The following is a 27,988-nucleotide window of genomic DNA, read 5'->3' on the forward strand; positions in this document are numbered from 1 at the left end:
GTACCAAAGGTAACTATAATGCTTTTATAATATAATAATAAAAACTATTAAAGTTAAAAAGCATGTTTTTGATAAATAGATAATAGGTAAGTATGCATGTTAACTTATTTTTTACAATTTAAAAAGGAAAGAAATAAGGGCAGCAGAAGTTTAATCCAATTTGACTTTGTACTCTTTACTTATCACTCACTTTACTTACAACTTTAAAATAGTCAATTTGAAATGCGACATTGCAGAATTGTTTGAATTCAAAATAATACATTCTAGTTTAAGAGCTTTTGACATAGTACAAAAAACACAGTACATGTTTTTTTTGTTTTAAGAGCTTATGAAATGTAATCTTAAGTATGTTATGTAAGTATATATGTTATTAATTCTTTTTTTTTTTTTTTAAAGTGAAAAGGGAAAAAAAAGGCCAGCAGATTTCTTTTCCTCTATATACTGTATAGTTTCCTGGATTTTAAATGTTCTAACAGTCTATATGACACACAGCATAACAGGAGGGTTAATCTAGAGAGAGAGAGAGAGAGAGAGAGAGAGAGAGAGAGAGAATTCGTGGGAGGAAGTGGGTCTCCTGCTCTGCGTCTTATATTTTCCAAGCTACCGAAAACGCCTCCCACTGTGCTATAATAGACACCTGAGCACGCAACATCACCAAAAGCCTCGCACATTAAGGACAAATTTCACAAAGAGCAATTAGAAATGCTTCTGGAGTATTTGATCTTTGCTCTGATTATGTTTTCTATCTCAGGTATTGTTGTGAATGTTCCCTCTTTTAATATTTAAACTTTTTCTGATGCTCGGACCTGTTTTATCCAGAGGGTCGCCAGGAGGTGCAGGAGCTGTTTGCGGAGTCCAACTCCCAAGTTCTTCTCCCATGTAACTGTTCTCCATCACCCACCATCGCCTGGACCAAAGACAACCAAGGGTGAGACCACTCAATTGATTTTGTTATTGGGTTTATTTATAGCACTACAGCAAACACTTGTTTATCGCAGGGGATATTTTCCAGATCCAAAAGGTGAAAATCGAGCATTTAGAAAGAATGTATAAAAAAAAAACATTTTTTTATTTAGTTTTACTTTAAAAACATTTTAACTGATTAAAAGATACTTTTTCCAAGTATTCTTTAGCGCATGTTCTCACACTGTTGTTTGCACAGTTCTCCAAATAAGAGCAGTTTATTTGTACTCCCGGTAGAGGTCTACTGTAAGACTGACATATAAAACGTTAAACATTGTCTATTAAAACACCAAAATAGTCAACCAAACCATATTATTATTCTCTCACAAAAGTCCGCTTAATGCTAACATATCGTATAAAACACCACAGATGGGTTAATAGTTAATTTCTGTAATTATAAACCTTCAAACAACCTATTAAACCTACTTTAACTCAGACTGATACAACAATAGTCACAGGCATATGAAGAGTGTATATGTAGACATCTCCATTTTTGGGTGAATTCAGTCAAATTATTCTCTTTTATTTCTGGTTTCTAGGTTAAATAAAATAATTTGTTATTTGGGATATTCTAAGATAATATAAATGTATCGATTAAGTGACCAATTTGAAAAAAATAATCTAAATTTAATTGAAACATTATTTTAAGGAGGTCTTTGATGTTATTTCATCACAAAAGCAGACAAGAAAATAAGATCCTGTCGACCCACGTGATAGCGACCCGTTGGCGAAGGCTTCTTTGTAGAATCTGCTGACCTGACCACTAACACCAAATCTCACCTACGTATGCATTTTATGACATCATCTCTCTTGGACTGTTTCAGGCCATTAAACTTGAGCAATACAGTTGTAAATTATCATATTTTACGCTCTCTTTCAAGCACAATGGAAGCAATATTAGCAGCGAGCTAAGGGGAACGCAAAGGTGCAGACGCGTTTGAGAACGCACGTGCACGTGATGACACAGATACGTACGGGCTTGTGATTGCTTCAATGGCGATGACGCTAACTGCACTAAAATGCGATAGCTCTTGCCACTGCAAAAACTCACAATTTTACGAAGAATATTTGTCTCATTTCGAGTCAAAACTAATCTGATTACACTTCAAATATGACCCCTCACCTAAAAAAGTAACTTGTTTCAAGCATAATTTCCCTTGAAATAAGTAGAAAAGAATTGTCAGTGGAGTAAGAGAAAAAAAACCTACTCCACTAACAATTGTTTTATACTTATTTCAAGTTAAAATGAGCTTATAATAAGTGGAAATTGTCTAAAACAAATTACCTTTTAGGTGATGAGTCTTATTTTGATTGTATTCAGATTAGTTTTGACGAGAAATAAGACAAATATTCTGTGTAAGATTTTGAGTTTTTGCAATGCAAAACTGGCTTCTGTAAAATAAACTTCGTGAAGAGTTTAAATAATGGTTGTTTGGTCTTTGTTTCGGGCTTGCCTATAATGTAAAAATTCTTCAAAATTATTGCTTAAAAAGCCACGAAATAGCGAACGATGCACTGTAATATCGACTTCCCACAAATCTTAATTCTTACCAAGAGACAACTGTATGGCCGATTGTTTTTTTAATCAGTTAATCTGTAAAAAAAAAAAAAAAAAAAAAAAAAAAATTGATGGATCGGATAAAAAATATATATAAATTAATTTCCAACCCTTCCAAACAAAACATTATTTCAAATTGACACAGCAGAAAATTCACAAAGATAAATTGAATATGATTCTGACTTGCTCTCTAACATGTCAGAAAATAGGGAAAACATTTTCTCATTGTTTTCCAAAGTAAAAGCAGATGTTTTAAAACCTTTTTTTCTTTTTTTTTTTTTTTAAATTAAACACAAAGATAATCAGTCTGCTTTTGTGGAGGACTACAAAAATCTGATCATCTTTACTGTCATGAGGATGACACTCAGAGGATTTGAACAATTTTAAATACAACAACGAATCGATCATCAAAATAGATGTGGATTAATTTGATAATCAATTAGTCGTCGATTCATCGATTAATTGTCGCATAGCTGCACAATTGTATGGTTACATCTTTAGAGTAGGCCCGTGTCTGATCCCAGAACACAAAGCAAGATCAATAAATGTACCTACACTCGGATGAGTTTTATATGAAAGAACTTCATCAAACACCTTTGGGTCAAACCTTATAGTGAATGTCATGTGGCCTTTCTATTCCCAGCACTGTGTGGAGACAGGAGAAGAGCGGCTTGCAGTTTTGGGGCTCGAGATGGTTGCAGCGAGGTCAGCAGCGTGTCCGATGCCCCCGCTGCCAGATGCGAGGAGGCGACTGCGGCCTGCGAATCAGCAACGTCAGGGAGCAGGACGGAGGCCTGTACGCTTGCACGTTTCTGAGCGGAGGACACGTCATCACGCGCTCGATCATGCTGAGAGTCATCAAAGGTAATCAACGTTCACGTTGTAACAGGAATAATGAATACATAAAAATAAAGAAATGAAACAGAATTTCCCTTATGGGTTTGTAATAGTACCACAAATGAATTGGAAAGATAAAAAAGACAAACAAAATCCATTTTTTCTTCGAGCTGCAATGTTATACTGTAAATTGACAGACAGCACAAATCTTTTATAATTATTTAGTAATTATTATGAATTACACATTACATTGAGCTATTTTACTGAATTCACAGGGTCTGCAGGAACTCAGAAAATTACACACACCAAAAAAAGCACTATAAGGTGGACAATGTAAGGCAAGTTAATGTACATGCATCAATCCTGCAATTGAAATTCAAAATGCGTATCAGAAAACGCGTAGGAAACAAATGTAAGGTTAAGTTACATTTAAAGGTTAAGTTTCGATAAAATAGAAGTAACAGCAAAAAAATACTTAGCAAATATTAAAAAAAAAATATCATTCAAACATTTATGAAGCCCATCTTAAATATTACATTAGAAATATTCTAGAGCTTGATGTATGTATTTGATTGTTGTTTTAATAATTTGAAAGAAGCAATAAAATAACCAATAAAAATAATATAAAAACAAATAGCATGTAAACTACAAGGTGTACAAATCATTAATAATATGCATTTGTTTCTGTTAAATTGTTGCCAGAACATAAATGAAAAAGAAGACTTGTTTACATGGAAAAAATACAATATTTGATTGAGAGAAGAATAAATCATATGTTTTAGCCCCGTTTTACTGGAAATGTTTACATTCACATTTAAATTTCCCTTTTAGCAACTCTATTTGAATAAATTTGCCATAATCCTCAACATATAAACAGGCTAAGTCACAATAAAAGTTGGAATATATGATAGCTAACTAAATGAATACTCAATATTTAATTTAATTTAAATGTTTTTTTAATATTTAAAAACACAAAAATCATACATCTCATCTTAAACATCTTAAAGATTTTTAAACGTATTCAATATATTTTATTGTAGAGTAACTACAAGGAGTAAAATTGTACTCTGCAATATTTATAAATATTATTAAAAAATACTGTATTAGAAAGGAAAGCAATACATAGGAACAATAAGTGATATGATAAAAACTATAACGTGTACAAGCTTTAATAATGGCAAAAGAAATAAAATAAGCAGCATAATGATTCCTCCTAAAAATCACCCGCTCCAAGAAATCTGACAATAAATAATGTTCTTTTTTTTTTTTTTTTTTTTTTCTTTTTCCCAGTGTCTTTCTCTCCTACGGCCCCGATTGCCGGGGTGCATGTTTCAATCAGTTGCAGTGTGACACCTTGGCCTTCAGGTGCCACAGTGCAGTGGAGATTGAACAATGACTCGTTTGTGCCTTCGCGCCCTTTGACCCCTCCGTGGACCGTGGAGAAAAAGGCGAATGTGCTCTTGGCAGGAGAGTGGACTTGCGCGGTGGTCAGCGGAGGCACACAGGGCCGAGCCTCTGCGGCTTTAAATGTGAGAGGTGAGATGCTGAACAACTGAGAACTTGAGGCAGGGGTCGTGCCCTGACACAAACAACGAAAAGCACACCAATGATTGATGCTGCCAAGTCACCCAAGCTTGTGTAGCTATTTTTCAAATGTAACTAAAATTGTAATCATGGAAATTTCCAAAAGCAACTGTAATTTAATTACACATTTTACCCATTAATGTCATGAATTGAAATGTGAATTCTGTAAATTCAATTACAGTACGTAATCTCCTTAAATGTAAATAGTTACTCCCCAACACTGCTCACGAGTGACCCGCCTTTTGAGTTTTTCTAGATACGAGCCGTTGCTCGGCCAATTTTGCGTCTTGGGCTGTGAGCAAAAATTGGAGTTATGAGCACTCGATGGTGGCAGCGAACTTAACGGGCAACAGAAAGTGAACAACTCTTCAAAAAAGAGGCTGGAAGTTGTTTATTCCCACTCAGTTGAGGTTTACTGGAAAACTGAACATACAAACAAAGAGAATTGCATCTTGTGTATTTCAACAAACCACCTTATTTTGCCTGACAAAAGTCCGCTACGTAATGCTAACACACAATGCAAAACACCACGGATGGGCTAATTAAACTAGCATCAATGTTGCGGTAATCATAACACTGTAAGCAATGGATATTTGCGCACAAACGGTGCAGCAACACATATAGGCAGCCAATATAACAATACAGGCATACATTTTTATCCTCTGTGAAAAACAAATGATATTACTGACTGTATTATATTACAAACTGGGATCATTTCAAACTCATCTTACGTTACCATAAAAAAATAAACAGCTTACAGATGATTTGTAAAAATAAAAATACACAAAAAGGTGAATTCTCGAACAGCGAAACGTGAGCGATTACTATACTCCATAAAAGATGACCATTTGTTTAAAGTTCCCCTCCTATTGTAGGAATCATCCATCCATCCAGAGATGACACAAAGGTCTATGCGGCGGCGGGATCTGCAGCCACGCTCCCCTGCGTGTTCTCCGCCGGTTTAAACCCGTCTGAGGCCACCTGGCAGAAACTCAAGCCCGACTCTCTCTCCAAACCAGCTTCTGATCCCCTTCCTCCCTCCTTCTGCTCTTTCTCCCCCACTTATCGGCCTACTTGGGACCATTCGGCCGGTTTAAACGAAATTGGTCTCGGGGATGACGGAACGTACGTGTGTGCCGGGGTTGTTGAAGGACAAAGCCTGTCTCGGAAAGTGCAGCTGATTGTGGCTAAAAGTGAGTTGCGTGATCCTCTTTGTTGTTGTCTTTCAGGATAAATCCAATCTAATCAACTTGTGTGTCCACAGTTGATCGCAGCATCACACGGAAGGAAACGGTCACACTGACCTGTCAGCTGACGGACACGAGTGAGGTCACCCGCTACCAGTGGGTCCGCGTTACCTACGACCTCAGCGGCACCCGCTTGGTGAAATCCATCCAGGAGGGAAAGACTCTCCGCGTAAGCGAGGTGTCCCACGAGGACGGGGGCGAATGGGTGTGTCAGTTTTACGGCACAGAAGGACGCCTGGGAAATGTAACACATGGCATCACTCCTCAATCGGGTAACTAATTGAATGGAATTTAATACATTTTTTTATATATGCCCTGTGGTTGGTTGTCAACCAGAATAGTCTTGCCCAATTTGATTTAATTTCATTTTTTAAAATTGTATTTATAACCTCCAATTTGCTGGCAACCAGACCAGTTGCGCCCAATTTTGTTTCATTTTATTTTAAACATTTTATGTATACCCTGTAATTTGCTGCCCACCGGACAAATATCACTCGCCGTATTTTCACAAGCATAAGGTATTATTGGGCGCAGGCATGGTAAAACACACGCTATCTTAAATCATACGGTCGCATGCATGCACGCTAAAACAATGTTTTGAAAAAGACAGCAGGAGCAAAACTGAGTATGAAGTATGAAGTATTTAACAATGCACTCACGTTATTTTTTTTTTTAATCAATCCTCATCCACACATCCACCAAAGTCCTCATGTTCTGTATCCGAAATGAACAGCTGGGCAAGTTCTCCATCAAACTTGCCGGGTTCCCTCTCGTCACTGTTGGAGCCAGTCTCGTTGCCGGGGGGCTATTTAGCAATGATGCCGCCGTTTTCCTCCTTCCTCCACTTGCGAACCATGGATTCGTTGATCTTGAATTGTCTCGCGGCTGCACGATTCCCGTGTTGCTCCGCGTCACTGTTAGCTTGCAGTTTAAACTGTGCTTTGTAAGCGTGTCTCTTCGTAGGTGCCATTTTCGGGGGTCCTTAGCCAAACCGATGTTGTTTTGTACAATGCACACCCCGGTAATCCTCCCTGTCAGTCAAGCGGTAAAAAAAAAAAAGAAAAATTAAAAAAAACAAAAACAAAAAAAAAACTAAATAAATAACACCTGGCGCGAGATCCCTACTGGCGGCGGGGCTTTAGCGTCCGCCTTCAAGCATCCTTCCCCTGTCCTCACCCACGTCCGCTTTTCCTCTGTGTACCAGTGTGTCGGCAGGAAATGCTATTATTTAATAAAATAAATACATAAATAAATACATAAAAGCTGAGCGTTGCCTCACACAACAACATTTATAGATGTTGGAACTCGGTGCACACATAAGGCACGTCACATTATAAGCCGCCCCGTCCATTTTGGAGAAAATTTAAGACTTTTAAGTGCGCCTTATGGTCGGGAAAATACGGTCGTTGTATTTTGTTTGAATTTATTCTTAAACATTTTATTTATGCCCTGCGATTGGCTGGCAACCAAACCACTCTAACCAAATGTCAGTTCACCCACAACATCTTTATTTATTTATTTTATTCATTCCCCAAGATTGGCTGGTAACCAGATAAATTTCACCCCATTTGATCTCATTTATTTATTTTTAAATCTGTATTGATGACATGATTGACTAACAACCAGACCAGTCCCGCCCAATTTTAAATGTTTTATTTTCATTGTTTTACGTTTTATCTACACCCTTCAACTGGCTGCCAACCAGACGAGTATATATATATATATATATATATATATATATAAAGTTATTTATGACCAGGTCAGATGGATCGTCAAAATCAGTTCACTCATATTTCATTCTATTTCATCTGACCGTTTTCTGTTTTCTTTCATATCACAGGACATTTGAGTGGCTCAACAAGTCTGTCATACACCGCCTCAGTTGCGCTCGGTGTAAGTGCTTTCCTGGTTCTTCTGGTTCTGATTCTGGCTCAGATGTACAAGAACCAACAAAGGGTAAGAAACATTTCACACACATAACAGAAAATTGTAGACAATCGCAGAAGAATTGAAATTTTAAGGATGGCAAAAAGGGATTTTCTCTGTAATTTTATACCATATATCTTGTTTGCCATACAAAAGACAACACTTTGAATATCAATAATCTCATATCAGTAAATGAATTTAGTCCACACACTCCAAAAAGATGGATGAAGATCTTATGTCTGAAATGTTTAGAATTAATTTGAATGCATTATAGTCACTAAATACAAAGCACAAAAAAAATCACATAAAAAAAAAAAAAAAAGCCCAAACCCCCACACTCTTTCGGCACAATTCTCTACGCAAAGGTGGCCGACATGCTGCATGTGATTAAGCTTCTTGCATAGTATTTATAGTTATTAATATAACTATTATATGAAAAGTAACCCTCTTATTTCAATGACATTGTGTTTCTGCCTGTCTCCCATGCAGAGAAAAACAATCTTTCAGTACACCACAATGGAGTCAATCCTGCACGCTAAGTCCAACGAGCGTGAGGCGAGAGAACGTGGTCTTGAGAAAAAGGGAAGGCACACTTAAACCTGAGCCATGTGACCTTGCACTAAACAGATAAACAGAGATTTTATTGAAAAACAGCCAGACAGCGCTCGAGCAATTTTCTTGTATTTTTCACACTTTTGTATATTATGTGCTCTTACCGTTTTTCAATGTTTGCATTTCTGGATAAAGGTAATACCATATTCTTTTCACTTGTACACCCTTTCATAATTTATTATTACACAATAAAAAACTAGAAAAGCTTAGATTCTTTCGGAAATAACTAGTAACAAAAATATACAGTCAATCATAAAAATAAACTGTTGAATTGTATTTACACAATGACAACACATGCAGTACGTGTATTACCAACATAAATAAGTGACATGAATTTACACCCACTGTAGAACCGTTTGTAAGTAAAAAAAAGTTTGTCATATTAAAACTGGTGATAGATGTCATCTTATATTGTTGCCTGGGTTCACTCAGCATCTCAAATGAATATTTCAGTAAAAGATGTCAGGCTTACACTCGACTGCACAGGTCGTCTTCCTGGTCGGAAATTTCACAGAAAGTCAAAGACTGATTGATGTACTCGAGGAGTCCTTCAGCTCCTGGATGCAAATAGTCCATCACCTCCTCGTCGTCGAAGCACCAGCCGGGCCAATCCACATTCTCGCCATTTGTAAAGAGAGGACTAAATGAGCAAGAGAGAGACACAGAGCAAAACAAAAAGTTAAATGGCTTCTTTAATGGTTACTTTATGAATACTTAATAATAATATTTTTGAACATAACTTCCCCTAAAAAGCCTAATATTATGCGGTGGTGTAAAGTTTTTATAACCACCTTTTACTCTCTACTTTTGGGATTTTTTTGCCTTGAGTTGTGTTGAATCCCGGCTCCGGCTGTCGGAATCAGAATCAGAATCATTTTTATTTGCCAAGTATGTCAAAAGCACACGAGGAATTTGTCTGCGGTAGTTGGCGCCGCTCTAGTATGACAAAAAAAACAGCCATTTCACAGAAAATACTTTTGAGAGAAAGAAACATAAAAGCACAGTACAGAGAGTCACTGAGCAATAAAAGGTTACCAGTAATGTGGTAATGCCAATACATTGTTTTTGACCATTGTCAAAGTGTCAAAGTGTACTTGGGCAAGACACTGAACCCTAAAATTGCCTCCATGTCAGTATTGTAAATGAGAAACTCGTCTCAATTAAATGAATAAATAAATCATTGAAATTCCCAGTTGAAGTTTTAAAAAACAAAACAAAGAGACAAAACAGTTTCTCACCATTTGTTTTAAACCAAAAACACGGAACCTATAAAAATCCGCTAGCTTAATGCTAACATACAATGCAAAAAGCCATCGACAGTCGATATAACCCTTTGACCGACAGATATTTGAACGCAAGCGGTGCAGAAACACATTTAGAAAGTCAACATAATAATACGAGCATATATTCTTCATCATTTGCGAAAAATGGCGAGTATTACTGCAGCTTACTGAGTCACTTAGTTTGGAACTTCTTTGTGTTATATGCATGACTTTTATACTGACCCCTGGTGGTCAAGACACACACAGCAGGAGGAGCAAAATGCCGATGTTGATTAAAGCAGAAAATCATGATTCACAAACTGTTAAGTTCTTTACATTCTACTGAATTAGGTTATTACTGTATATTTTTTATCAAGTACAATACTATAGTTCTCTTTTTTTATTAAAAAAAATATTACATACATATTTGTGCTTTTTTGTGGGGATCCAACAAATGGATGGGATTTCTACTAATTTCAATTGCTAATGATGGTCTGACAAAGTGACAAAGTTATGAGCATGGTCACGGAACGAATTTAGCTTGTAAGTCAAGACACCACTGTATATACCTTTTGTGAAATTTCTGTTTGATGGTGTACCGTGAGATTTTTCTAATGTAAAATATGTGCCTTGGCTCAATAAAGGTTGGGAAACACGTAGTGCTACAAACAAGTCAGTTGTAAGTCGAGTGAATTTGCAAGTGGGAAAAAAAAAGAATACCGAGTCAGAATCTTCGATTTGGAATGAAAACGAATCAAAGAATGACACATAACAATACGACAAGATGCTGCCCGTCGAATTTACTGCCTTTGTTTCACAGCCGCCATTTTGACTTACTGCGCATGCGCATATGCACAGTTGTACAATAGCTTGCTTACCATGAATCAAGGGTGCATGTAGCCATTTCCCACGAGAGGATGATTTCCGTGGACTGACTGCGACCGCCGCAGATGAATTGAATAAAAGTTATGCAAGATTCATTCAACACATTGTGGCAGATGATTGACCAGAGCTAGCCAGCTACAGTTAACTAACAGCTAAGATAACTAATGAGCTTAGTAGAAGCAGATGTTGTCAGCGAGCATTGATTTATACTGGCATAAAGCAGACTACGGCCACAATGCGCAAGGGATCCTGGTTCAAGTAAGCCCTTTTAAACTAAAAAGAAGCGATTTGGAAACAGCTTTTTCTAAAGGGAAATGCGGTTGCTAAAAATGCACCAGTCAAAATGCGTCTTTTACGGTGTTCTACACGCCCCCCCACCCCAAAGAAAATTTAAAAAACCGCGACCAGGACTTAACCCGGGGGCTATAGATAGTTTTAATGCTCAATGGACAACCGAGTCTTTATTTCGTAATAGTACAAGGAGTAATGATTTGATTGTGATTCGCTAGCCAGTCGTTGCTGTCAATGCGAATAGCGATTGGGGATTTACCCGGCTCTACAGTATAGTATCCTCAAGACGTGCTCCTCACCTGTCCAGCTTGTTGTTGCCATCGCCATCCACCAGCTGCTCCCTCCATCCTTGACTCACCCTGAGGGCTCGGTGCCTCTGCAGCTGCACCTCGTCCTCCCACTCCGCGTCTCGGTCTCCGTCACTCTGGGAGTGCGATGGCGAGCTTGACGTCAATGGAGACGGAGGAGGACAGTGCTTCGGCTTTAAATTGGCCAGTTGCACTTTTTTGTTGCTCTTTGCAGTTTCCCAGTCTCTTGCTCTAACTTTGGCTCTCTGCAGAAGATTCTCCAGAGATGCGGGAGAAGCAGACATGTCAGTAGAGCGGTCCAGATAGAGAAACCTTTGCTCCTGTTGAGTAGCCACGTTATGAATGGAAGCACTCCTCTGGGCTTTCAGTCTGAGCTTTTTATTGTTAAAGTTAAGATCCATCAGTTCAGGTTCAGAAAAGATTTCAGTCTCCGGCGACACTCTGAAGTCGTTATTCCAAAACGTTCCCCGGGTGGGCTTCAGAGCACCCAGCTTCAGCACAATGTGAGATTTTGAACTCTTCGTATTTACGCTGCAGTCAGAGTCAGAGTTGGAGGAAGAGTTGTTGGATTCCGACCACCCTGAACCATGCACCGTCTGAGCTGAGGGGCCTTGGTGGCCAGTGTCCGTCCTCCTCTTTCGTGACATGGGAGACTTGAGAGCTCTTGGGAACCCTTTGGTCTCAGGATGTGACGCTGAGCCTCCCAACTGTGCAGGACTGTGTTTTTTCACCTTGGAATGATTAATAGGTTGTGAAGTCAGTATCTTGGCATCTCCTGCTAACTCTGCCTCCTTCTTGGATGGTTGTGTTTGACCAGTTTGACCAATCCGTGAGGTGTTCGGTTCATCTGTCGGGTAGTCAACAGCCGGATAGCCACCTGGAACCACAGTATTCAATCTGGGGGTGATGCACCGCAATGGATCCATGACATCTACAGACATGTGATCTTGGTTCATATTAGCAACAGATAGATCCATGTGGTTCCAAGCATTTGTTGAGAACTGACTCCCACTTTCTTCTCCTCCTTCGCTCCAGCCATTGTCTTCAACATGATTGTTGGGATTTTCTTTAAATGCATGAACACCATTTACCAACTGAGTAACGATGCGTCCAAGGGCGGGGTCCTCCACAAAAGCCTCTTTTTCAGAGATAAGAGCTTGTTCTTTTATCTTTGAGTCACGTGCTCCGTCAACAAGTGCAGATCTTTCTTTTGCCTCAGACTGTCTACTCTCAGCCTCCCGCAAGTTCCTCAGTGTTACCTGGCAACGTGATGCAGATGAGATGGTCAACAATTAGTGAATAATGCATTTCATGCAACAAAGTTACGAGTCTAGAGTCTAGATAAACTATTTCCAAACTGTGTGAGCCACAGGACCCAAGCAGCGGTGCAGCAGGTTGAAAAAATCTTAAGCTGACTTCATGCCCTGCCGCGAATAGCGAAAATTCCGGAGGAATTGACGACCCCCATCAGAAGGTTTATCATTGCCTGTAGATACCACAAGATGGCGCAAGACACTACTTTTCTATTTGAAAGGTAGATGGCCTGACTAAATGAAATTCCTCCCCTCACTTCAACATAGTTCCTTGGCATCAACATGCCACAAATTGGCACCAAAGCTTAGCTTGCTTTTCTCTAACAAGGATCTGAACAGCAAATTAAGTTTTGGGTTTTATATTTCCAAGGACGTCCACATCTATGCCTTTCTGTGACTCTTCCAGTCTCTCTGAATTTCCTTTGCAACTCCATGACACAATCAACTCAGTGGCCACTTCCTGTTTGAAGCTTCACAATGGGGAGGTGCTGTTGCTCAATGGTGAGGTGTCGTCTTGGTCTCATGATGTCAAAATTTGAACAGCACTGTTTAAATACTAATACGAATTGAACCAGGAAATGTATAGGTCCATTCATGGATCAAACACTTGTTATACATAGGTATGGGATTGTTTATACAGCTCTTGTATGGGATCATCGGATTGTGCAGATGGACCAAAGAAAACGTCTGATAAGTTTAAGGTGTGTCGATACAGCAGCAGCAGCAGCAGACTTCTGTTATTTCAAGTCAAGGAGGTTTTGATCTACCTTTGCCTGGTGAATGGCCGACACCCAAGTGGAGCAGCTTTCAGAGGTGCTGGCTGTAAATATGTAGACATTGACAGGACACCAAAGCTCCCCCACCTCCACCAGAAGAAACGAACCTGTGAGAGAGGAAGGAGTGTCTCGGTATCTCACGAATCCATGTTCTGCGCAAGAATGATTCGACTCACAGCTATCCTTCAGCGCAATGCAGTACGTTCTGTCGAGGGCCAGAGGAGGCCGAACCACTTTCAGTCGCTCTACTTTCTTCTGCACTTTGGTCATGAGAAGCACATCGGAGAATAGAAGCGCCACCACCTCCAGCTGTGTCATGAGGAGGCATGAAGACTTTGTTTATTTAAAAAAACAGTGGCGGGAAGTAACCCAGTACAAATACTTTGTTACTGTACTTACTGTAAGTCGACTGTTTTGGGTATCTGTAGTTTATTATTTATTTATTTTTCGGAAGACTTTTTACTTTTATTCACTACATTCGAAAACAGACATCTGTACTTTCTGCTCCTTGTTTTGTCATGATAGGGTTGTTACTTTCTCAACCTCAGAGGATGACGCGACGTAAATGAGATGAGAGGTAAAGTCAACTGCGGTTTGAGGTCTTCATTGATTGAGATCTTGGGCTCTTATGTAGCGAAGCGATCAGGTTCTCGTCTCTTCTCGGGAAAACAGATGGATAATGAGAATGGTGACGGAAGACCCATGTACCAAAATCAAATGCTGCAGCAGTTGATGGAGACCCAGGCAATTTGGTCACTTCCCCATGGCACCACAAACCCAGTCTTATAAAGCTTAGCCGCTCAGCTCACTGTGACACTAAGTAAGTTCATGTAGCCTATGAGAGAAACTATTTATGTGTTGATAAGTTTTTTATGATCATCAAAACAGATATTGTATATAACCGACAGTAAAACTTAGTTTTTACTTTTGTAATTCAGTACATTTCAAAGACAGTTCCATTTTTTATTTATTTTTTTTTACTTTGGAAACAGTACCTATACTTCTACTTTAGTACAGCCTGTGACTTTTACCACCTCTTTTAAAAAGATACATTTTGAACTGAAAACTGTATGTAAACTGAACAAAGTGGGAGAGGGGCTCACTTTGCTGTCTTTTCTGCCGCGGATCTTTAGGTTCTCCTCCAAGAGCAGCTTACGTACGACCCCACGACCGACCCCTCTGATGGGGCACGTCAGGTCGAACTGGCAGATCTCTCGTACGTGCTGCACAGGAAGTGCTGGATGTGAGCGTTATTACCATTCAACAGACTACAGTGCTGTGAAAAAGTATTGGCCTCCTTCTCTAATTCTTACTTTTTTGCAAATTCCCCTTTTTAATGTTTAAGAACATCAAACAATTGTAAATATCGATCCGACCAAGATAACCCAAGTAAGCATAAAATGCAGATTTTAAATGGTGAATTTATTTATTAAGGAAAAAAAAATATTCAAAGCCACCTGTCCCTGTGTGAAAGAGTAATTGCCCCGTAGACCTAATAAGTGTTTGGGCCACCCTCAACAGCGGCAACTGGAATGAAGCGTTTTTAATAACTGGCACTGAATCTTTCACATTTCCGTGAAGATATGTTGGCCTACTCCTCCTTGCAGAATTGTTCTAATTCAGCAACATTGGAGAGTTTTTAAGCTAGAATGGCCTTTTTAAGATTCATGGCACAGCATTTCAATTGGATTCAACTGACTAGGCCACTTCAAAACCTTATTTTTTTTTCATGCCATTCAGAAGTTGGCTTGCTGTTGTGTTTTGGATAGCGCACTTCAGCTTGAGGTCACAAAATGATGGCCAAACATTCTCCTTCTATGGTTCCATCAATCACAGCAAGTCATCCAGGTCCTGAAAGAGCTAAGTAAGCCCCAGACCACCATACTACCCCCACCATGTTTGACTGTTGGTATGGTGTTCTTTTTCTGAAATGCTGTGTTACATTTACACCACATCTAACAAGACGCAGACCTTCCAAAAAATTCAAGTGTGTCTCGTCAGTCCATAGAATATTCTCCCAAAAGTCTTGGGAATCATTATTCTGAAGTTTTTTTTTTTGTTTCTTTCCAAACGTAAGACGAGCCTTTCTATTCTTTTTGGTCGGTAGTGTTTTTTTTGCCTTGGAACTCTGCCATGGATGCAATTTTTGACCACTCTTCTTTATTGTTGAGTCATGAACATTGACCTTAACTGAGGAAAGGGAGGCCTGCAGTTCTTTAGATGTGTCCTGGGTTCCTTTGTGACCTCCTGGAAGAGCCATCGCTGTGCTTTCAGAGTAATTTTTGTGGGCCTGCCACTCCAAGGTTCACCACTGTTCCATGTTTTCTCCATTTGAGAATAATGGCTCTCACCGTGGTTTGCTGGGATCCTAAAGCTTTAGAAATATTTTGGCTGACTGAATTTTGTCAGGTCCTATTTTCAGTGCTTTCTTTATTGAACAGGTCTGGAGGTAATCAGGCTTGAGTGTGGTCGGTGAAAGGGAACCCAAAAATGTTATAAGCCGCAGTTAATTCACGACTTAACAAGGAGGCCCATTACTTTTTCACACAGGGTCAGGTAGCTTTGAATATTATTCTTTTACTTAAATAAAATCACCATTTAAGACCAGCCTTTTACGTTTAATTGGGTTATCTTTGTCCGATATTTGCATTTGTTTGATGGTCTTAAACATTCAATTGGGGAAACTATGCCCCCCCCCCCCCCCCCCCAAAAAAAAAGAAGAAGAATTTGAGAAGAGGGCCAATACTTTTTCACGGCACAGTACCTTAAGTCAACAGTTTCCAACATATACTGGAGGTAAATCACTGTGTTTACAATGTATAAATGTTCAGCATGATAGTGTTAGGATGCTGACATACATTTTTTCAGACTGAAATATAAAACCCTCCAAAATAGCTAGTAGGAGTTCCGGTGCTACATGCCACTTAATGTCAAGGCCTGCATCTTATTCATTTGATCCTTTTCTTTCACCTTGTCAATTTCCTCATTTATTCCCTCCAGCTCGTAGCCCTCCAGTCTCTGAGCAGAAATGGACAGCGCCACCTCCTCGTCCTTCAGCCTCAGATATTCATTGATGCTCTCCAGAAAATTGTTGATGCTGGATACCTGAAAAAGACAATCCCAGTGTAGAGAGAAATTTCTCGTGCTTCCACAAGTCTGTATTGACATTTCTCACCATGTTTCTCAGGCTGCGCTGCACACGTGGGTCCTGGGTGGTCTTGAGCACTGCCTTGAGAAGGAGGGAGTACTTGGTGATCCTCTGGTGGGGTTTGGCCTGCATGTCCCCAATGCGCATCCGTGTGCACTGCGGGTGGGTCTCCACCCACTGCATACAAGCAAAACAAGGGGTTGGTGGGTACTCTTGAATTTTAACTGAGCATGTTTAACAAAACAAGAAGAGCGTTGACAATTTTTGTGTGGCTGATGAGTGAGTCTGAATGCTTGCACAAAAACCACAAGACCAGTTTTCTACAATTCTATTACAACACTGCTAGCAAATTTTTGACTTGAGTTTGTTGTCACATTTCTGTGGGGCACTCACTTGTGCACTCACTGTAGTAGTCTCGCCACACTGCACTATTTGCATATCTGCTGTTGACCAATACTGGCCACTCATGCCAGAGTAGCATTTGCTCCATTTGCACACTGATTGAGGAGTATCTGCACCATTTGCACAATCAACATTGTCCCAGATGATCGCACTACTCGCTTGAAGTCTCGGCGCCCTTTGCACAATGGTCATTGCACCGGACTACTGCAATATTAGCCATTCGAACTGCTCTAAGTGCTAGAGGACCCTGCATCTTTTTGCACAATTGTCAAAAATAAATAAATAAATAAAATGTACCGGCATTACCAGATAACTATTAACCCTTTATTGCTCAGCGGCTGTATTTTTGTCAATGTCTTTATGTGTCAAAAGTGTTCTCTGTCAATTGACTGTCTGTTGCCGTACTCGAGCGGCTCCAACTACCGGAGACAAATTCCTTGTGCGTTTTTTGGACATACTTGATTCTGATTCTGATTCTGATGTCACATGAGAACCCACACAACGTTGGTACTACACATACAAATCTTATTCTGCTTGCTAAGGGTGGCATTTAAAAACTAGTTAAAGGCAAACATTTGTGTTTTTTACACCCTTCAAGTTAAAAAAAACAACAGCTTTGAATTTAGTTTGTTGTTGTTGTTGTTTTAAATTAAAAATATGAGCATATTATTAGCATATGTACAAATAAATTACTTGGTTTGACTGATTGTTTATGTTGTATTTTATTAATTTAATTGTGTGTTTATATTGTATTGCTATGAATGGTTTTAAAACAAAATATATTATAGGGGCTAAATGTATTGTTATTGCAAAAAATATGCAGGCCTATATTTATGGTATTTTGAGTATGGGTTTTTCATTCATGTCTTTCAAAGGTAATAGAGATCTTATTTCTTGTATGATTTCTTGCTAAATTCTCATGTTAAAAGCAAAATATTATTATTAGGTAACAGTAATATGTATGTATGGTAAATATAGTAAATGTGAGTTAATAATGATTTTTGTTGTTGTTGCAAAATAGAAAGTTTTGAGGACAGCATTTCCAACATTTTGGTGTGCCTCACTACTTCTTCCTTCAATTCCAAATAATACAGCCTCACTCAAATGTATATTAAACTTGTTTACAATTTGTATGCTTTCCTACTAAATTCTTGTGTTAAATGTTATGCAGACTGCCAGGAATATTAAAATCAAGTAATATTTCAAAATGCAAATTTCTGGCCAGCTGTGGTTGAAATCTATTGTGATTCTTTGTGCAATACTTCCAACTGTAACTGCCTTTTACCATATGTTCTTTAAAACCATGGCACTAGAATTCTTGCACAGTATTGTATGGTGCATGTTAGGTTCACTGATAGGTGTGAATGCACGTATATGGTCGTTTGTCTATAATGGCGCTCGACCAGTTCAGGGTGTACACCGTCCTCTTGCCCAAAGTCAGCTGGGATTGGCTCCAGCTCACGTGTGACCCTAATGAGGACCAGCGCTATAGAAAACGAATGGATGACTCAGCAAAATGTAGTTTGCAGGAATCTGACCTGCACATATGTGAAGAAATGTGGGTTGCTCTCCATTTGTTGGCGTGCAAACTCAAAGCTGTTTTCCTCTTCTGCACAGTAATGGCAGTACGGTGAGAAGCGTTCACGGAACTGCAGACAGACAACATTGACCACGCGCCATGTTTTCCATTCATAATACACGTGCACCTCAATAAATAAGAACATCGGAAACAAACAAGATCTTTTCTTTTTAGTAGTTTAATTCAAAAAGTGACAGTCATGTACAGATTGATTAAACCGATAGGAAAAATAATTTTCAGAAGGTGAATTTATACCTAATTTCTACATTGAAGATCATTTAGATGTTTTCCTGTGTAATATTTTGGGTAAAGGCAAATTTTGGGTTGTTATTATCTCTAAGCTATAATCGTTAAAATGATAAATGAATAAAAAGTAAATATTTCACTCTGTGTACATTGAAGCTATATAACTTAGTGTACGAGTGCCCCAACTTATGAGTTTTTGGAGTCGCTTTGTTGATTTTTTTTCCCCTCTCTGTGCAACAATCCAAAATCTGAGGTACCAGCGTGCTTCCGATATGCTGCCAAGTGAGCGAAGTGGAAAATTCCACAGGTAAGGTCCTGCAATGCCCTCGCATGTGGGCAAGGAGAAGCACAGTCGCTGATGCACTTTCAGCAGTTGATTGAACGGAAAAAAACTGTCAAATGCACAAAATACAAAACGGGAACAGTCCGAAGGAGCTGCTGCAGGCCACAGCTCATCCCCAGACGCTCACACGCAGACTAACTGCCCAAGCTGACTCCAGCTCATGACATCGCTAACTTGGCCACGTCCCTTAAAGGCACACATCCAACACATGGATGCTACAGTACATAAAGTAATTACACATAATACAACTTTATTTATTCTTAATTCATTTCTCTTTTATTATCGTTTTATTATTATTTATGCAATACAGTTCTTGCTTTCGTTTTAAAAAATTGTGTATTTGGGGGACTGGAACGGATGAACAGTATTTCACTTATTTCAATGGGGAAAATTGATTCGATACACGAATAAATTGCGTTACTCACTTAAACACAGATCATGTTCAAGTTGTAAGTGACGTGGTCACTGTATATGAGTTTTACATTTTGAATTCAACTACTGAAATAAGTAACTTTTTCCACGACATTATCAGTATGTATCTGTGAGTCAGGTTAGCGAACGCTCACCTGGAGGCAGCCCGTCTCCAACCGCATTGGGTTAAAGGGCTTGCCTGTCGAGCGCACTTCCTGTAACATGGGGTAAATCACTTCCTGCCAGAACAGCTGGTGTGCGCTGAGGATGGTAGAAAGGTTGGAGAAAAGCAGCTCGGGGGTCACCTGACAGCACACCGAGTCAACACAACAGCAGAAAATGATAGTTTAGTACATTTCAGAGCCTATACAGTTTTTCCTTTTACTTAAGTGAAGGAGTTGAATCAGTGGTTCTACTTCTACCCCTCTTTTTTAACACAAGTATCTTTATTTCTATTTAAGTACAGAGTGTGAGTTATTTTGCCACGTCTGGCTGTGTGATTAATATTCTCCACTTTCTCAAGTGGAAACTTTTTTATTTTTTTTTAAATTTTTTTTACATTTTCCACATGTAGATCAAAATGTTTTCTAGGAGCTTCAGCACAAATTCTGACGTCATCCGTTAAAGTGGGGCAATGAAGCAGAAAAGAAAAAAAAAAACAAAAAGTGTTGCGGCCCAGAAGTGGGCTGGACTGACCTCCTGGAGGAAGCCACGAAGGTGCAGGTTGACCAGAGCTGCGATAACCAACTGCAAGAAGCAGCGAGTGTCACAGCAGAGACATTGTATGCATTTCGACACAAAACCGTGGGCGGCGTCTTACGTCTTTAATGATAATAAGTCTGTTGATGTAGTAGAGTTCGGTGTGCACAAACTCCCACATGGCTTCCTGCTGGTGCCTCTGCATCCGAGACATGAGCTGACAAGAGATGGAAATGAAGTGAGTGAAATTCGAACAAACTTGATCTCCACTTTGTTTGCATTTTGAAACAGATGGTCCCACTGGAATGAATGGAAACTGAATAAACCTTTTTCTTTTGCGTTAAACCCATCTTAAAACCTTTAATTATATGTAGAGGCCATGTTTTAAACGAAAATGTGCTTTATAGTCATACGCCCATAAAATCATCACTGTCACTATTAAAGCACAAAAATCCTTCACCCTAAAGAAGAATATCGGTGTATCTTGTAATTAAAGGGAATGTAAGGACATACATTAATTTGATATATTTATCGATAGATTTCGAGCATTTGAGGCAAACGTCTCCCAGAATGTTGGTCTTGGAACTAAGAGAACAACTTTTGTGCGCTGGCGAGGTGGTCTTACAGAGTGAGATTTCACAATGTCTGTCCAGTTCCTCTCCAGCGTGCTTCCACAGCGCTCCTCTCTCCATCGCCACTTGAGGCTGACGGGCACTGCGAAGGCCTCCAGCTCCTGCTTCAGCACGTCCAGCTGACTCTTCTCCTGAAAGGAATTGTAAAGGATAGAAAAGAGAAAGAAACAGTGAAGCCATAACTGGTTAATTGCAGCACCAGAGTGTCACTGTTTAATTGTTTTGTGTCAGAAGTACAGTGCATGAGGATGAACGTGACTGGTTAATTCTGAACACAGCCACATCGCCAGTTTGTAACTAACTGTAACTAAGTGTAAATGTAGCTAAACAACTGTAAGTGTAACTAAGTAACTAAAGCAAAGTTAGCAAAAGGAAAAGCCTTTGAAGCACTTTCAATGGTGGCTCCCATTGAACTCAACACAGCCACATCCCCAGTTATAAGTGGATGTGTACCCTTGTGTAAGCACATTATCTCAGTTGTTTATTTGTACTTTCCCTCTCGAAAAGATTTCATTTTTTGACCCAATTGTGTTGTACAGGTTATAGTTCACAATGGTAGAAAAAGTTGTGAAATGATTTATCTTGGTCTCATTTTTTTAGATTACAAAAGTCAGGCTTTTAAACAGAGGTGTGTAGACTTTTTATATCTGCTTTTTTTTTTTTTTTTTTTTTTCTTCTTCCCACAAGGCAAGATGGTACCTCTGCTGTTAGGTTCCTGTCAGACACTCCCTGGTTGAAAAAAACTTGTTTGAGCGCAGCTCTGGGTTTGGCTGCTGTTGGTGATCCCTTAGTCACTGTTGAATAGTTGCTCACAACTTTCTGTCTTGTCTGCATCTGCGATAAAGATGAAAAGCAACAAGAATTACTTTGGATAATAATTTTGGATAATATTAGACTTGGATTATTAAGTAGTAAAAGTGGCTTTTAGAAGTAAACAACGACAAAAAAAAGTCCAATCTGATTCTTAATGCAATTTAAGTAAAGTTATGCATTTAGTATAAAACAGAACAAAAAGTACTTTATTTATGGTTGCACATGATTAAAATGTGATAAACTGATGTAATTTTACACTCTTTCCCTTGAAAATAATCAAATTATATACGTTAAACACATTTCAATCATGCAACCAATGTATATGTTTGAGCTAAACAAATTCAAAAGACTTTTTTCAGTGAACAGTGTTATTTTTATTAGTATTTATTTTAACTTTTATTGTTATTGTTTTGCCTCAAAAAGGGTTTGTTCCACCCAATCCCTGAGCAAGTACGTACACTGTATTTAATCAATGTGTTAATGAATCTTAAATGTGTAAAGTGAAAATTGTTAATGTGAACATTTAAAAAAAAAAAAAAAAATCATGCAAATGATTTTGAAAAAGCGGAATTAAACAGCTGTATGGTTAAAAATGTGTGTGTCCTTATGAATGGTTTTGCTATTTTGCACTCATCCAGCCATCATTCTGTCACACACCATTCCTGGCTCATTAACTGACAGTCTGCTTTGTTTCTGATGATAAATGTTTATCCTCGCGTGTGGGGAATGCTGTTGTAACACAAGCATTTCCCTTAAGGTACCGACATCTCTCCTCCTGTGTGTGTGTGTGTGTGTGTGTGTGTGTGTTTTTTAAGTGCCACATTTCAAACCATTCATAAATCAAACATTCATATGGATAAGCCATCCTTAGTGTTAAGGTTAGAAGATTGCTCTGTACTTGCCTTATGGCCATATGTGTAGAACTTGACATTGTGTGGTGAAACCTTGTGGTAAAAACTGACGTCAGCTGGGTTCTCAACGTGGACATCAGGCTCCATAAGGCTCACATCCCCAGCATCACGAGACTGCACCGAGCCTGCCTTCATTGCTGATGAGAGTGTCTCCGTAGGGGTGCACGTTATGTTTGGGGAGGCGGCCGGCAATAGGGTGGGTCTTTGCCGAGTCATCTGAAGGAAGAGAAAGAGAAACAATTATCATTAAAAACTACGGCAGGCTGCGCATTTGGTACGTGGGCCTCCAATGGGACTTCATTCACCTCTTAATACCACCATTATCACATCGCAATTATAGAACCATCCAGACTATAGACACACAAATCATTGACAAAACAATGGAACTGCTGTGACGACGCTGCAATGTGTCGGAAATCCCCCGGATAGGACCCCTTACAAGCAGTTGCTAGCAGGTGGCTCGTTATTAAAAGTGAAGACAATTTTCATTTTTGGTATTTTAGCAAGATACATAAAGTCCACACACATGATTTGCTCTTGTGGGCCACGTTAAATGATCCGGCGGGCCTGATCTGGCCCCCGGGCCTTGAGTTTGACACCTGTGCTGTAGATGTTAAAATGTGATTGGACCCAAAAAAAAAAAAAAAAAATCTAAAATCCACATATGCGTAATAGAAACAGTGCAGCTGAGACAAATACTATGAAATGAAAAGAAAAGACTGGTGGGAATAAATTTCATGGAACAAATATTAGAAATGAGGGTGTAAATGTAGGTTAGTGCTTCTGATAGGCCAGCAGAGAAGACCTTGCACTGTTAAACGCTGATTAAATCCAAATTATATCTGACATTTCTGACAGCCACAAAGACTCAAATGAAATCGTTTAGTCCCAATTGCTATTGTTTTCTAAGTTCATTCATTCATTCATTCATTCATTCATTTTCCATTTTGCTTCTCCTCACAAGGGTCGCGGGCGTGCCGGAGCCTATCCCAGCTATCTTCGGGCGAGAGGCGGGGTACACCCTGAACTGGTCGCCAGCCAATCGTAGGGCAGTTTTCTAAGTTTATATAGACCGTATTACGGATTGTTATTGCAAAACCAAAACCAAAAACCAGTATTGCAACCTTTGTTCATTTCCAGAAACCTTTATTGACGTCAGTGATTGTTTGTTTTGCAGGTACTATTAATAGTGTTGTTTGTTAGTGAGCAGGAATACAAAAAACTAAATAAAACAAAACAAAAAACATAACGCTTTCCATGAAACTCCGTAGAGGGGTTTATGAAAAACTGGATGAAATAATGCAAATAAAGGAATGTATTTCTACAGTTTGATTTACAATGAAAGTGTCCCCACTGCCAAGGAATGCAAATGGTAAAGTCGGGTCCGTCCATTCCAAACATCCCACGTCATTCGTCTTGACGTAGAAATGACAACGAACATAAATCTGGTATGCTATCTGAAAGGAATTTAGTTTCTATTTTCATTTAACTCACAATGGACGCGTTCCTCTGACCCAAGATTAAAAAAAATAATAATGGTGAGGCGCCGTCTTCTTACAGATATCAATTTGTTTTATTGAGTTAGGCTTGTTAGAGCGTCTGCCTCACAGTTGTGAGGACCGGGGTTCAATCCCCGGCCCCGCCTGTGTGGAGTTTGCATGTTCTGCCCGTGCCTGGGTGGGTTTTCCCCGGGCACTCCGGTTTCCTCCCACATCCCAAAAACATGCCTGGTAGGTTCATTGAAGACTCTAAATTGCCCAATTGTGAATGTGAGTATGAATGGTTGTTTGTTTGTATGTGCCCTGCAATTGGCTGGCAACCAGTTCCGGGTGTACCCCGCCTCCTGCCCGATGACAGCTGGGATAGGCTCAAGCACTCCCGCGACCCTTGTGAGGAGAAGCGGCTCAGAAAATGGATGGATGGATGGATGGATGGAGTTAAGCTTGTTGTTCCTGAAAATGTAAATATTTTACGTTTACTCAACCTTTATTGCCGTTTGCAGGACTTCGTTGTTCTTGTCATAGTGCATGCTGCTGATTGCAGAAAGTACCACATAGTCCATCTATCCAGTTCCTAAAGCCCTTGCCCTAATGAGGGTTGCTGTCGGTCAGCTGGAGCCTACCCCAGATGACGTTGGGGTACGTCCTGAGTTGCTCGCCAGCTATTCGCAGTGCACATATAAGACAAATAAGCATTCACGCTCACATTCGCACCTGCGGACAATTCAAATACTTTAATAACACTAACGTGGATCTTTTTGGAATGTGGGAGTAGGGTGGCGTACCCGTAGAAACCCCCTCCAAGCACGGGGGAAACGTAACCAGAGACGAGATCCAAACCTGGTCCCTCGCAACTTTGAGACAGATGTGCTATTAGCCATCATGATACAGCAATCGATAACTGTTATAATGAATATACAGCGCGACAAGGAACGAGGCTTGCCGCAAATAGCACAAATAGACTAATTGGTCCCCCCATAAAAGGTTTAGATTTGCCTATAGCTGTCACAAGACAGTGGCAAAGCATTACTTTGGTCTAAATGAAGCTCCTCAACTCACTTCAACATAGTTCAATGGCACCAAAATGTCATTGTGAGGACAGAGCACTATTTTTCTGTATTTGAAGCGCTTCAACTCATTCCAACATAGTCACTTAGCACCAATATGCTACAATAGGGCAGCAAAGCACTATTTTTTATCTTAAAGGAGCTTCTCAACTCACCTCAACGCAGTTACTTGGCACTATAATGCCACAATACGGTGGCAAAACCCTCCTTTTGTCTATATGAAGCTCCTCAACTCACCGATCCAGGGTGTACCTGCATCACTTCTGCTTCACGGTCAAGAGGTTCCAGGTTCCGATCTCACCTGAGGTCTTCTTGTGTGGAGTTTTGTCAGCTTTCTCCCACATTCCAGAAACATGGACAGAAGATTAGTTTTGGAGTCTGAATTGTCCACAGGTGGGAATTTGAGTGTGAACGGTTGGTCGTGTAGCCCGCCTATCGCCCGAAGTCAACTGGGATAGACTCCAGCTCCCCCGTAACCCCAATGAGGACAGTTCATCTGTGATTCCCACTCTTATGTCTCTTCTTCTGTGCTGTCATGATGTCACTGCATCCCAGTGAGCAACACATGAGTTTCACAGGGCTCGAGTTCCTGTCAGTCTGACACGCGGGGTCGACAAATGTCACTTTTTCACTCTCTTCTTGACTCTCACACCACTATCAATACCTGTTCTGCCATCTCAGGAAGATGTGAGGGCTATACTCACCGGACATAATATTAGGTACACATGCACGAGCTAAATAAATCCAATACAAAAGCTGGATTCATCTTTTTTTTTTTTTTTGTGCCTTGACGGGGATAAAAAGGTTCACTTCATTCAACAGTTTTTTCCCAGTGGTTGTTATTTGACATATTCTTATTTCTCTTGCTCTTCGCTAAAGAAATAAAGTATATTTATTTAAAAAATATATGGCATATTACTTTAGATATACTTTGCAGTGGTGTTGAAGGGGGTCTCTAATATGACAGGGTCATTATATGAGAACCACCTCTCAATATGATGCACTAGAGTGCTACAAGTGTACCTAATTTTGTGGTCAGAAACAAAACAAAGAAATACGGTATATTCATTCAGCAAATGATCATAAAATTACTTTAATTGTAGTTTGCAGTGGTGTAAGATTGCACTGCGTCCAAACTGAGAGAACCCTTGTGGAAAAAGAAACCAATATTCAAGTATCACATTAGACTCCATTTGATGCAGTACTTCAAGTGTACCTAAAATTGCGTCCGATCTCTTTTTATTTTTTTTATTGTACTTTGGCTCAGATCTGCTTTAAAAACACAAATATACAAAATACAGTGTATTACTTGAGATCAGTGATTCCCAATGTGTCAAAGAATCACTGGCTAAGTGCAGTACTTTTGAGTACAATTACATTCGTAATTCATCTTGAAGAACGTTTGTTTTTAAACTTCAATTTGGTTATAATTTTTTCTAAATTTTATGGGTGATGCATTTAAATTGAATCGTTATTTAGGGTAAGTACAGTTTATTTCTTCTTTTTTTCCCTTATGTTTACGTGCAGTGTTAATGTTCAAACTATTGTGCATACTGTTAGTGTGAATAATATCAAATATTTTACGGATAAAATCGCTCTTCATTTTTTGGTAATTATTTTTTGTCATGATGCTTTTACTTTTAGAATCAAGCTTTACTTTTAGGTGCTGCTTAGTGAAAAAGTTTTAAGAACCACTGCTTCAGATATAGTTTGAAACTGTTCGGCATCACATTGACAGAGTTGTAGTGTGGCAAAAGAATCCAACCAAAATATTTGACACACCTTTCAATATAATGCAGGGCAGTCGTACAAGTATAGCTAATGCTGCGACCGGCGAGTTTATTCATTGAAGAAGTGACGCGGGCATTATGTGTTACTCGGAGACGGCAAACTGAAACGCCAGGCCTGAAACCGGCGTAAATATATTTCCACGAATGTGAACTTTGACCCTCAGTATCCTGGAATATAAAATCAATCCAGCAATGTCCACTAATGAACCTTTTTTTCCTTCATCATTCAGTTATGAAAGTGTATATATTCTTTAGTGAAGGCAGGCTCATCCATCGAAATCCCTCCTTGCTGCATTGTCGAACAAGAGCTTCATCACGCTCTCGTAGACTTTTTTTCAATCACCCTTTTCAAGTGGAAAACCTACGAAACAAGCTTCCTGGTATAGTTGCAATCTCAGTGAGCCAGCAAACCATGAACATGAATCCAACACAGTGATGCCTATGAAGTAAACCACGCTCTTATGTGACAACGACCGGCAACACCTCAAAGAAAGGAAGACAAACAAACGTTACCTCAGTGCGATTGCATCCATTTAGTGTCAGACGGTCATCTTGGCTTCGTGTTCGCTTTCTCGCCGGCCGGCTGTGTCCCTTCCTCCCTCCCTTCTGTGGCTTTCACCTGCTCCTACCTCTGCCCGCTCACAACTGGCCCGACGGGAACGACTGGATTGTGGCCGCCTACGAATCAGTTCTCAGCTACGATGTCTTGCACAAGGAAAGCGTCGACGGATTGTTGGACGAAGTCAACACCGTCTGGTCGACAAACGAGAGAACATTTTTACGCGCCTGTAAGTGTTGTCCATTCCATAACAGTCGTGGTGGGAAGTAACAAAGCACCGATGCTTCACTCATGGTTTTTCAAGTATGTTCTGAAGCATCTCTTTTT

General features: G+C 39.5%; 2 protein-coding genes across 6 annotated transcripts; one reads left to right on the forward strand and one right to left on the reverse strand.

Moving 5' to 3' along the window:
* Positions 1-642: 642 nt before the first annotated feature.
* On the forward strand, positions 643-9,183 carry LOC133401419 (uncharacterized). Its single transcript, XM_061674407.1, has 8 exons — positions 643-751; positions 820-928; positions 3,165-3,385; positions 4,649-4,894; positions 5,818-6,135; positions 6,207-6,461; positions 8,030-8,145; positions 8,605-9,183. Exons 1-8 carry the CDS (start codon positions 703-705, stop codon positions 8,710-8,712), a joined length of 1,422 nt encoding a protein of 473 aa, XP_061530391.1. The 5' UTR covers positions 643-702; the 3' UTR covers positions 8,713-9,183.
* Positions 5,328-27,912, reverse strand: plekhg6 (pleckstrin homology domain containing, family G (with RhoGef domain) member 6). 5 transcript variants are annotated; one of them, XR_009768416.1, is made up of 18 exons: positions 27,616-27,912; positions 22,738-22,962; positions 21,722-21,856; positions 21,016-21,153; positions 20,512-20,607; positions 20,388-20,438; positions 19,847-19,996; positions 18,651-18,761; positions 16,738-16,887; positions 16,533-16,667; positions 14,666-14,785; positions 13,739-13,871; positions 13,554-13,669; positions 11,465-12,732; positions 9,200-9,367; positions 7,315-7,410; positions 6,849-7,220; positions 5,328-6,424 (listed from the first exon to the last, which is right to left on the reverse strand). XR_009768416.1 is itself a non-coding variant. In XM_061674400.1 (16 exons), the coding sequence occupies exons 2-16, from the start codon at positions 22,960-22,962 to the stop codon at positions 6,406-6,408; spliced, it is 3,015 nt and encodes a 1,004-aa protein (XP_061530384.1). In that variant the 5' UTR covers positions 27,616-27,912; the 3' UTR covers positions 5,328-6,405. The 5 variants fall into 5 exon arrangements, 3 of the variants coding, with proteins under 3 accessions (XP_061530384.1, XP_061530383.1, XP_061530385.1); XR_009768415.1 differs by lacking the exon at positions 7,315-7,410; XM_061674400.1 differs by lacking the exons at positions 6,849-7,220; positions 7,315-7,410.
* Between the last annotated feature and the right edge of the window lie 76 nt (positions 27,913-27,988).

This window comes from Phycodurus eques, chromosome 4 (genome assembly GCF_024500275.1).
Source record: "Phycodurus eques isolate BA_2022a chromosome 4, UOR_Pequ_1.1, whole genome shotgun sequence".
In the NCBI taxonomy this organism is placed as follows: domain Eukaryota; kingdom Metazoa; phylum Chordata; class Actinopteri; order Syngnathiformes; family Syngnathidae; genus Phycodurus; species Phycodurus eques.